The following is a 12685-nucleotide window of genomic DNA, read 5'->3' as shown; positions in this document are numbered from 1 at the left end:
GTGTGGTTTTTGTTGTTTGTTTGGGTTTTTTTTAAATCCATCAGATTTTATTTGGGTATAAATGACAACACGTACTTGGCATCATAAAAGTAGGATGGCTGACTACAATTTAAGAACAGCAGGAAGGACTGCTGTACAGCTGTTTTCACTGTCTCTGCAGTTTCATTCCCTTAATAAAACCCCCAGACTTCCCTGTGAAATGAACCTACATCCACTGCATCATGCAGCTCTCCACTTTTCACAAAACGAAGTGATATTCTGAATATTCCGGTTCTTTGGGCAAAAGACTTTGTGTTAGCTCTTTATATTTCCTTTAGGTCAACTGTTAATATGAATTACCATCACATTTTACACTGGATGGATTTCACAAGGGATTTGGTAGGTCAGATTTGCTTTGGTGTACCAGATAGAATGCATAATTATGATATTTGCTCAGTATTTGATAGTTCAGTTTCGTTCCTTTTAATTATTGCTTCTTAATCCTTTAGTGTTTTTTCATAAACAGTCAGCTATGTGATTACTCATGGGAGCATTTATACTTAAAGCTTTTATACTGTTTTGCTGGGCAAAACAGATTTTGAATTTCACTTTAAATTGTAGGTTATTTCTGAAAATTCACGAAGATGTGTATGTATGCTGACTTCTCAGTGTTTACATGACAGAAAATTACTGGATTTTAATCTTTAAGTTTCCGGTTGAAATTTAGCCCTGGTCATGAAGTTTTATCTGAAATCTCTTCGATGTTCCCTTGAAATAAATTTGTTGATACCAGTCCTGTCTTGGAAGACTCTCTTCCGTATTTGAAAAGCAGGTATTAGTTGTATGTGTTTTAGCAATTTCTGTAGGGTATGGCATACACCTTTGGGAAATACCTTTGGTTGAACACTCTCAGTTTGAGAAATCTAAATTCCAAAAGTTTTTAAAAGTAAATCAGCCAAGCTCTGCTCTGGAGGACTTGCAATTTACAATTTTTGATAGAACCAAATTTGTCCTTACAAGCTGCCATGAACACTAAGAAAGACTGAGAATCCCTAGGAACCCAAAAACTAAGATAAATCTTTTGAAGTGTAGAAGAAACATCACAGATTTGAAATGAAGTAAAGTTGGCTATCAATGTGTTCAAACTATGGCAGCAATTTGAATCTTCTTGGGAGAGCTGAGGACAAGAAGAATCTGCTGAAGTTTTTTTAACAAACAATCAACAAAATTTTGCTGTTTTTTCACTATGATTTTACTAGCCCAGAGAGGTTGTGGAGTCTCCATCTATGGAGATGTTCAAAACCCACCTGGACGCGTTCCTGTGCATCCTGCTGTAGGGAACCTTTAGCAGGGGTTTGGACTAGATGATCTCCTGAGGTCCCTTCCAACCCCTACGGTTCTGTGAAATATGTGATCTTAGCATGAAGGGTCCAGCCTGAAATATTGTTAGTATTATAATAATAAAAAATAGATTTCTAGATAGTGGATTAGAAAATATAGCCTTCATGAATAACCATTCATGCGGAAAGGTCATTCCTGAAGGCTTTAGTTGCAATGTGAGGTAAATTAAAAAATAAGTGAAGAGAGGACATTATGTTTTGCAGATGTTTCAATCAGTTCTCAGCTCCCTGAGGAACCAATAGATTTACTGCTTTTTGCTGTTTTGAATGTTCTGCAAAATCTTTAATTATTCCACAAATGGTACAAATTCAACAAAAAAGTTAAAGCAGTCTAGATTTAATATTCTTTTATGGATAGTCAGTGGCTAAAAAGATTCTAATCCCTTTTTATATGAAGGATGAAGCCCTCTTAAAATTGTGTCTTAATTTTCATTCTACTTTCTCAAAATCAGTATGTTATTATTCAAAGTTATAGGTTTGTAGGAGCAGTAATGCTAAAATCTGTCTTCTTAACTACCTCTACTTTGTATTCTGAATCATACTAACAGTACATATGTAGCGTATAGATACAGTAAATACAGTACTACATTGAGTCATTTTGCTTTTTTTCCCCCAGACCTTCAATGAATTTGAGATAGAACAGCATCAAGAATGTGCTTATGACCACTTGGAAGTGTTTGATGGTGAAAGTGAAAAATCACCAATTCTGGGACGCTTGTGCGGCAATAAGATACCAGATCCTCTTATTGCTACTGGCAACAAAATGTTTCTCCGCTTTGTTTCTGATGCATCAGTTCAAAGAAAAGGCTTCCAAGCAACACACTCTACAGGTCAGAAAATCAGGATGTGCTTTACTAGTAACTTCCCCTTTGTTCTTTAGTGGAAGATATTCAGGCATTTCTTTTATAGGCATGGGATGAGTTAACAGATAAGACAATGTTACAACTAAATCGAGTGAAACCTTAAGAACAGTGGAAGAGGTCTGAGACTGCAGAAAGTATTATCTACTGTGACATTTCTTCCTCTTTCTCTCTCTCTTTCTCTTAGTGTCTCTTTCTCACAATTTTATAGGTAAATGATTAAAAGATTTTTGAAACAAGACCTATTAAAAAGAAGATATTGGCATAGGCAGTCTAAGAAATAATTCTCAAGATTCATGCCATTCATTTATAAAAGAGTCAATAGCTTTTCATTGTATTTATAATGGCAATACTTCACTGGGCCATGTGATGCACCTCCATTACTTTCTTGTTCTAACTTAAAAAATTAAGTCTGGGCTTTGTGTAAACAGCTATTACTTTCCTGTAAAGCTAAAAAGGAAAGATAAACCAAAGAAAAGTAAGAAAAAACAATACTGAAGACTTTCTTAGGACTGTAAGAATATAATTTCCTTCACACTTACCATTTAATTTTGTTCTTTGGCAGACATAACTGAAATTAAAAATAGCGTTTTACTATGGTATTAATGAGTTCTGGTGAATTTTTCAGTGTGTATGTGATTTCCCCGACGTTGCTTGACTTACAGTGGCACCTAGTGCTGAATCTGGGAACCTCCAGTGCCTGCTGTAAGACCAGGGGGTTTGGGGTTTTGTTGTTGTTGTTTTCTCCTTCAGCCATTATGCCTGACTTTATTTTACAAAGGTCATTCTTATTCATCCAGTATTTTTCAATAATTATTAATGAAGCAAATAATTATAAATATCTGTTCTAGTACATAAGGTTTACTGACAGATAGAAGTTACTAATAGAAGATAGTAATCAGGGTGATTAGTTACTGTTAGTACCTATTGATATCAGCCAGAGAATTCAGCAAGTTGATGTGTAGTGCTCAGCTAACAAATCTTCATATATCAATATTAGCATTTTCTCTTTTTTTCCTTCTGCTTTGTAAAGAAAATTTCTAAAAAAACCATTTGTTTAATTTGCCTTTCAGAGAAAGACAGTAAGCAACAGTGTATGAAATGCTCACTCTTCATGACTTGGGCCCGGGAAGCAAAAAGTTTAGCTGCCTGTAATTCAATTTGCTTTTGTTGTGGAAAATCCTTTTACAAGCATGCCATTGTTTGTCTTCCCTTAGATAAAAAAATTAGATAGAAATGGTAATAATTACTTATTTTTAAATTACCTCAGGGTAAATTGTTAAAGGTCAGAACTCTTGTTAGAAACGGGTGTTGTAAAACTACCATCTCATTTATTCTTCTCACTTTCAGTTTTCAGAATTGGAGCAGTCATTATGTTGAAAGAAGTTCAATTTTATATTTTATATTCCCTAAAGATTGATAGTTTGTTATGACTTACTGGAATTTCCCTCATATATTTTTATCTGCTGAGTTTTATGTGCCTTAACTGTAAAAACTTTCTTAGCGTGCATAAGAGTGCTTTTCTAGGAAAGTCTGAAGAATAAAATCTGCCCAGTTTTTAAGAACGTTCTAAAAGTCATAAAGTTTCTCTCCTTAAAAGAGAGAGAACATATATTTGCATCAACTGCTGTTGCACAAACAGCTCACTGAGTTGAACAGCACATCACCAACATGTGCTTTGAATTGGTGTTTGAACGAGAGACAACTTAAATCTTGCAGCCTTTTCCTGTAGTCTTGAGCCAAACATGGAGGCTCCATGTTGAACCATCCTAGATGCTTTGGACACACATGTCAAAGAATAGATAACTAGCAAGTGTATAGACAGTACATTGTGTTTCCTTATTTTATTTTTTCTATCAAATCATAATTGATGGTATGCAATGGAAGTAGGCAAGCTTGTGCTCCATTCTGCATTCTTCACTTCTGACCTCTGGGCAGAACTTATTCAATAGAAGGACCTGTGTAATGTAAGAGCAGTGAAAAAGTAACTGGATCCTATGCCCAAAGGTGTCTGTGCTGCCGTATTCCTGACATCTTCATGATTTAATGGCCTCTTATTCTAGTAGATCCTGATGATGTTGTTGATTTCCCTTCTGTGACACTTTTTTTGGCTTGAAGTACTATCTGAATTCCAAATTTCCATTTAATATTTCAGAAAAAAAATGATAAAACTGTAGCAGCAGAGGCAGTAAAATTTCAAAAAATGGATTGGATAGCGAGGTTTCCCCAGGTGGAGCAAAACTTATAAAATGCTGGTTTTAAAGTGCATCACAGTTTTAGAAAAAGATTCAGATATATTTTTTCCTCTCAGAAGAGGCATAACCCGTTCAGAAGGAATTTACAGAAATGCTTCTGACAGACCGTTAAGCATTATTCCTCAGGCAGTGATTTGGTTCCCCTAACGTAGGCATCTAGTTGCCTTCTGAATGGCCTCATATTTGGTGCCTGGCCTCCAGCCACTGCTGCAGGAGCTTGCAGGTCTACTTTTGGTCCTATTCTTTACTGTTAGCCCTGGGAGGATGTCTCTGACAAATCTGGGCATCTCGGATGTCACTCAGTTTAGGCTCCTGTGTTGCTTCCAAAATGACTATAATAATTCAGTATGTCAATGCTGAAGCAAATTTCTGATCTTGTTTCACTAGTCCATGTAGTGTGGATTTAAAATTTTCCCATCTGTCTCACCTGTTAAACAGTCAAGAGATTACTGCTTGATTTGCTCTTATGTTTGTTAAAAGCCTAAAAGCTCCTAGAAAGGTCAGGAAACAAGAAAGGGTGGGTTTGTTTTTTTTTTCTCCTTAGCTCAACTAGAAAAAAGTCTTTCACCTGAAGCTGTCAGATCAACAGCATTTTGCAAGTCAGACATATTTCTTTTCAGTCAGATGTGTGCATCGTGTCATAGCAGGTATACCTGCACAATGATGGTGAGCGCAGCTAGGTTAGCCCTGACACCAGAGCTGCTGCTCTGTTCTGTGCAGACCCATCACAGGCTGTCCCACGCGCCCTAAGGCAGTGCAGTGTTGTGCAGCTGGATGTAGACTTTTGAAACTACAACTTAGTCCTTAAGAAATTGAAAATTTGACTTGTAATTTCTAAAATCAATGCTTTATTCTAAAATATAAGGCTATAATCCATGGGAGAAGGGCAGAGGAAAGGGAATTGCCATTTTCCGTAGTTGCTAGTATGGCTACAACTTTCCTTTAAGCTCCTGTCCACTGTAGCAGGCAAAGAGGAACAATGCAGACAGTTTATTAAACATTTTCTCCTTAGCAGCTGTTCTGTGTCTGAAACAAGGATGTGTTCTTACTATTGGCAACAGTCAAGGGGGGAAAAAAAAAAGGAAGTAAATGAAATCAAGAATGGGAAAAAAATCAGTAAATTAGAATACCAACAAGAAATAACAATTTTTTGTTATTTATCTGTCTCATTTGACAGATTTTCTTGACCATGTTTTCTTCTTGGTTCTTTAAAAGCAAAAAAAAAATGGAAATTTCAGATTGAACAGCAGATCATGCATAATGGATTACAGTACTTACATAATTTATACTTCCTGATTTGATTCCTTCATTTTCTCATTAAGGAAAAACACTACATTTTAACAAAATAAGGATTTACTCATTACTGTCATTAATTCCCACCTGAAATGTGACTTCTCACAGTATAACACTGCAATGGGTCATGTTTAGTATGGGTGGAGTCCATGAAACTGAAGTAAATTTCAAATTATCTCTTCACCAAAGCTTAGAAATGTTTGAATCTTGCAGTTTATTTCAAGTTATTATAAAATGATCAATTTATAATACTTGCATTTGATCAAAATGCAGATAGAATTATCTGTTAAGTTATTTATAAAAATTGAAACTTGTTAATCTCAGGTTTTGGTTCAGCCTTATTTGCACTTGGTGTTTTTATGAGTGCTCTAAAGGATGTATTGCTCTTGATGAGAAAACAACTAAATTATGTTTTTTTTTTTTTTTTCTTTGAAATCTTTGTAGCCGTAAAGAAAAAAAGGCTCCACCCATCTCTTGGAAACATAATAATGCATTTTTTTCTTTTAAGTACAATTTTTCAATCTGTTGTTGATTGGATTGTAATAGAACTTTTAATTGACAAATACATAACACCTATATGTTTAAGTTACTGTAGAACCTGAATTTACTGGCTATTTAGGATAGAATACTATTTTTAATTATAGCTGCTGAAAACATTTAGAAAGAGTAATGAAAAATACTAGCTACCGTATTTTTTGTTGTTCAGTGCATTTTCAGCAAATCCTATTTCCCTTGTGCAAACTGGCTAAAGAACAGCTTATTGGACTATACAGTAAAGTGCATTCATATTTAAATAAAGAACTTTTTGAACAGTTATGATCAAGTTGTAAAGCAACACATACGTTTTAGTGCTGTGTACAAGTAGAGACTTATACTGAAAATATTGCTTTGGCATAGGGCAAGGAACTCCAGCTCAGGACTTGCTTCAAGAGCAGTCTTTCAGCTACAAGACTTTCTATAGTAGTAACAGTTTTCTTCTCGCCACAACCTTTGCAAAGAAAGACCCGTTCACACCCATCAACAAGCAAACAAGCTAGTGAGCTTGGCAGTGGTATTTAGTATTGAGCTGGCTCTCCAGGCACTGCAGGATGGTTAAAGCTGACACTCTTATGAAACACAAGACTTTTGCACTGGCTCCTGTTAATCACTGACTATGTGTGCTAGACCTGATCCTCCCCTGCTGCTTGTAAATGGTGTCATTAACCCCGTGTGGAAATGCTGTTCACTACTGAAATGTGGACACCCCACTTACAGCGCTTGCCTTGCTGGCTGCAGGCACCGCTCAAGTGCCTACTTGAATAATGTCCTACCTCTTGAGCCACATTCCTTATAATCTTGGTGTTCCCTGTCTTTTTGTCATTCCCTTGAAAATTATGAAATATGCTCAAGTCTCTGTAGATATAAAACATAATTTGTATAGGTAAAACTCAGAATGGTGGATTTGTATTCATACTGGGTGGTACTTAACTTTACACCTGGTTTGTTTGAGCTGCTTATGGCATAAAAATATGCTATACAAGGCTGGGCATCTATGAAAATAAAATGCTAATTTGCTGTGAATAAGCTTCATCCTTATTTTTTTTTTCTCTGTTTAGAGTGTGGCGGACGGCTGAAAGCTGAAACCAAGCCCAAAGATCTGTACTCACACGCCCAGTTTGGTGACAACAACTACCCGGTTCAGGCAGACTGCGACTGGCTCCTGGTGGCAGAGCGTGGCTATCGAGTCGAGTTAATGTTTCAGACTTTTGAGGTTGAAGAAGAGGCAGATTGTGGTTACGATTATGTGGAGCTCTTTGATGGTCATGATAAGACAGCTGTGAGACTTGGTCGATTTTGTGGATCTGGGGTAAGTAAGCAAGTGCTACACTTTTTATTTCCATAACAAAAAGGTAAAGACGGGGAAGGGGAAGGAAAGGGTCAAGGAGAGATGAGGTTCAGTTACTACACCTTTTGTTGAAGAAACTAGATTATCTGCTTCAGATTTTTTTTTAATATATATAAAAATTTGCAGGCTTGTAGTACAAGCATTCCCTTGAAATATTTTCAATAATAAATATTCTTAATCTAGTTTTTGACCAAAGTTTTGTAATGTTATGTTCAGCTTTAGGTAGTTGACAGTACAGTGCTTATCAGCACCCCTCCAAAAAAAATTAGCAGCATTTTACCTTATAGAGAGAGAAATGCACTGCTTTTGAAAATTATCACATTGGAATTCTTTCAGTTTAAACAAAGAAGCCACATTTTGCAGGGGAAGGGGAGCTTGAGAAGCATTTATAATACGCTCAACTAGTACTTAAATCTGATTTTAGGAAAAAAAGTGCTCCTACACTGTGTGATTAATATGGACCTTAAGAAAGCCCTGTTGCCCAAATGCATCTCTGACAAGTTTTAACTGTGAGACATGGAGGAAATTGGAAAAGCTGTACCCTATTTCTCCTTTTAGACTTGCATTGTTCTGTTGACTGCCTTCCTTGTGAAAGCTGGTGCAATGATTCCTCAAGTCTTCATCCATTCTTTATATGTGTGCAAATCCAAGCACGCTTTCATACATACGCTCTTTGCCTAGAGAAAGGGTTTAAAAGACTCTACATGAGATGATAGGAGCTCTTAATTAACCATGTCACTTTTTTGATTCAGCCACAGTGCTGGGTCAAATATCTCAGTTATTTGGATGAGTTACTTGTAAACCAGCTTAAATCCACTGAACTGTAGGCAATATATTCTAAGGGAAATGCTACAACTGAGCCTGGCATCTACTAATTTACAGAAAACAATACTTTTCTTTGCAAGTTGCCCTGTTTTACAAGTAGGAGGCTAGCAAATTGGAGAATGGCCCAACCTCAGACTGAATTTTTTTTTTTGGGGGGGGGTGGGGGGGGATTGGGTTCTTGTTGTTTTAGTTTGGTTCTGGTAAGATATGGATGAATGGCTTCAGAGGCCACATAGGAAAGATGGAATTAAATAGAAAAGCTATTGAAAACAACATAATCCAAACTGAAGTGGGAAAAAGGTACTATTAGTATATATTACCACTTTCTCAACTTTAGAAAAAGGACTTGGTGGTTCAGCTGGTATTTCTGATCAATGTGCTTCAGTAATAAAAGAGGCCATCATGAGGGCTATGAAGAATTAAGATGGAAATTGGTACTGGGGTCTGTTGTTGAAGATGTTTGGGAAGGACAAAAGAATGAGGAGCTTTGTTTTCTAAGAGAAGATTGCAGAGATACTACATACAAATTGGAGAAGTTAAACCAGATTCAGAAAGTATGATGCCACATTTATTTAGATGGCACAAAACGATGCTTTTCAGGCCCATAGCTCAAGATCGAAAAATTGCACATTAATACAAAAGCAAAAAGTTATAATAGTTAATTTCAAAACTTCTGCCGGCAGATAAAAATTCAAACATCATGATTTAAGTTGGCATCCAGCTTTTAGGAGTTTAGGTTGTCGTTTCTTTGGTCTGCCTCAAAAGTTCTTAGCTTATAATTGAGAGCTGAATAAGGTAGAAGTGTTCTGTCTGGTGATGTCTGATAGCACTGTGTGAGACCGAGTGGAACTGCATGACAAGGCATAACAGAAAAAGAGAAATATCCATAAGAAAAAAAAAATGAATGAAGGGGATAAATATACAGTGTGGACAGATAACTTACTTGTTTATTAATTTATTTTAGCCACCAGAAGAAATTTATTCATCAGGGGAAACTCTTTTACTTCACTTTCACACTGATGATACAATCAACAAGAAAGGATTTCATATACGATACAGAAGTATAAAATATCCAGATACTGTGCACACCAAAAAATAACACAAGAACCTCTATACCAGAAAAGGAGACTGAGAAAGAAAGAACGCACAGTGGAAAGGAAGGAAGGCATGGTTTTTTGTTTGTTTGGTTGGTTGTTTTTTTTTAACTGAAGTTATTAGCACAAATGTTTTATATGAGTTCAGTTGAAATGACGACTCACAAGACCAGAGACTGAAATAAAATAATTTTTTAAAAATCACCTATCCCAGTGGATTAGTCAAGATGATGATGTGCAGGCTCCATATTTGGCTGTTTCTGCAAAGCTTCTGAAAGGACTTTGCATGCAGGGGGAATATAAAATCTTTTGTTCATGATTTGAAATTTGTCATAGATGCGTGCAGATTCAATCAGTTGCATTCAGGAGAAGTGACCCTGCAGATTGTTCTTCCTTCTGACAATTGTAAGGTGTCCGGGAGGAAAAAAAGCTCTTTCAGGTCACACGCTCAAAATACTGTCCTTATATCTGGTTGCTTTGACTTTGTATCCTGCCTACGGTGTGTACAAGGACTTGAAAGAAGATTAGAAATGGGAAGGTCTTCCTACATTGTTCTGTATTTTTTACAAATTCATCTGTCATATCAGGTTATCAGTGTTTTGAAACTGGAAAATCCTACTTCTGAAACATAATTGATCTTTAGAGTATTTTGTTTTACTAATGACTGAGAAGTCTAAACTGTTACATTGGTCATCACTAGTTGACCAATCACTAGTTGACTGAATTTGAACAATATAAGCATCTGAAAATGTCTGGTTTACTGGTTAAGTAAGCTATCTCTGATGATGTGCTCTTATTTTGCACTGAATAGAAAGAGACAGATGAAAACCTGTCCTGAATCAAAATCTGTATCCATGAGAAACAGAAATAGTCAAGGATTGTCTGAAACTCCTCCTCCAGTACATTTGGAACCACGACTAAGCTTTATTTCTTCGGACCTCTTTGTGAATGAGCTAATTGTCTGATTTAGCTAATCAGAAATGAAGCTGCAGTAGTATCCAAGAGGGAAGTTTCCCAAAGAGCTTTTTTTCTGGGAGTAAGAGTATCTGTGATGGTGAAAAAAGCAAAGCAAAACAAAACAACCGACCCAGGATTTGTTTGTTATCAGGAGTGAATTCCTATGGTGCTATTCTGTGAACATTAAAAATAAAAACAAACCAAGAAGTTTTAGACTTTTGAGCCAATAGCTTGCAGATCATGAATGTCTCACTACGCCTGGCTGCATCTGGAGAAGGAAGGCTTTTTCGCTCCAAGGGAGAGCAGGTTGCAACGGCGGCAGCGCTAGTCCTGTGGAACAACTACTACTATTGCCTTAGAATCCTCGCACATGGTCAGACAGATCTTCCTGTAGATACATCGCTTATTTGATAAATAATTTGATGACTCGGACATCTTAGTGTATGCTAACAAATGGATCTTCAAGCAAAAGCCTCATCTGCAGAGCGAGATCACCTGCTGTAAATACAGTGACCTGCTTTTGATGTAGAAATAAGTTACATTTAGAACTGAGTTATTCTATGTGCTTTAGGCCATACATGGCTTTAGTCATAATGTATATGCATTGTGTAAGTATTGTATGGATGATTGCTCCAGGGGAGTGAGAGGTATTGGATGGGTGAAAATTGATTTGTTTCTTTATGTGCCAAGTTCTATCAGGACCCTGTTTGACTGTAGCAACTTTTCTTTAAAGGCTTCATAGATGCATAACAAGGACTTCTAGTTGACAAGAATCAAGTTTAAATGAAGTATGTTTCACTTACAAGAAATATTATTTTGATATCCTTTGATGTAAGTTGCTACTCAGATTAGCTTAGTTTCTGTTACCTTACTATGAACATACATTGGCACTAATAAATCTGATCTTTTTTTATAAAAATAAAACCCAAATGTCTGTATAGGTGTCTTTGGTTGTTTTAACACCACTATTACTGCTCATATATTACTGTTTTCCTTTCCAGACAGCTTATGTGTGTGAAGTTCAAAAACTGAATAATTTCCATATTTTTATAATGCTCTTTCACTCTCCTTTTCTTTGGTTCATTTTTCAGGGTATTTGCACAGGAAGTTACCTGCATACATTTTCTCTGAGATCCTTTACTACAAAATTCAGGCAGAAATATTACTATAGTTAAAAAGAAAAAAAAAAAAGTGTTTTTAACCTTGATACATATTTTATCAGCTGGATGGAATTCCAGTTCTTGAATTTCTGAGAGGAAAAGTAAGCAGCAGCATTAAGCAGTGTCTCCCTGGCGTGAGTAGTCAAAAGGAGTTGGGAAGGTCTGAGGCTTGGGAGTAAGAGCAAGTTTCCATGTTATCTTTTTTCCACCTTCTTTTCCAGTCTCCTCTTAATATTATCTCCCTTCTATTTGCTAAACAAAATATTTTAAGTCTTCTTTTTCTCTAAATTTGGCTTTTTTTATTCCCCTCAGAATTACTTTAACAACCACAGGGTTCAGACAAGATTATTATTATTTTTTTGGAAGGGTTTTCTTTGCTATTGATTCATACAGGCCCCTTTGCGTATAAATTCAACTGTCCAATGTTAAATAATGCAACTGGTGTAGTTGGGGAAGAAGGTTAGACTGGGCAAGCTGAGGGCACAAACAACATATAATGTATTTCCAAGACCCCGTGCAAGGTGATTCTTTGCAGTCATATCAAAGTATTGCTTTTGAGCACAGTATGTCTGGGATTATTTCCCGTGGCATACGTAGAAGTCAGAAGAAAGTTGCCATAACTTTGAATACAAAGTTTAATTTTATTTCTCTAATTGCTTATTCCTTTGTACATCCCGTAGGCTTAAGAGTGGTGAAAATGAGGGAGGTGTTCTTAATGATTACCTTGATAAATGGACCATAGGGATAATATCTTTGCATAGTCCATCATCCTAGTCAATGCCTCAATGCTATCAGATGCTATTTAAGAACTTTGCAATTTCCAAATGCTATGAGGTTTTTCCTGATGTAATGAAAATCCAGTGAACTCCTGATTTAATTGAAGTATGCCTTATAAATAGTCTAACAGTAAGAAAACTATGAAAAAATAATTTATGCTGATCAAATTGTGAAAAGTAATGTGGGTTATAAAAAAAAAA

The 12685-nt window shown here is 36.2% G+C and overlaps 1 protein-coding gene across 1 annotated transcript in view; it reads left to right on the top strand.

Moving 5' to 3' along the window:
* Positions 1-9738, top strand: part of LOC104522909 (tolloid-like protein 1) — a gene marked incomplete at its 5' end in the record, with an annotated part of 77471 nt that extends 67733 nt beyond the window's left edge. Inside the window, 3 exons of the mRNA XM_010165323.2 lie at positions 1996-2209; positions 7383-7633; positions 9462-9738. Coding sequence (XP_010163625.1) covers positions 1996-2209; positions 7383-7633; positions 9462-9596 — 600 coding nt within the window. The remainder of the gene's footprint in view (positions 1-1995; positions 2210-7382; positions 7634-9461) is intronic.
* Positions 9739-12685: the final 2947 nt, after the last annotated feature.

Source organism: Antrostomus carolinensis, unplaced genomic scaffold, assembly GCF_000700745.2.
Source record: "Antrostomus carolinensis isolate BGI_N321 unplaced genomic scaffold, ASM70074v2 scaffold5413, whole genome shotgun sequence".
NCBI classification, from domain to species: domain Eukaryota; kingdom Metazoa; phylum Chordata; class Aves; order Caprimulgiformes; family Caprimulgidae; genus Antrostomus; species Antrostomus carolinensis.
This window is presented reverse-complemented; position numbering and strand designations above follow the sequence as displayed.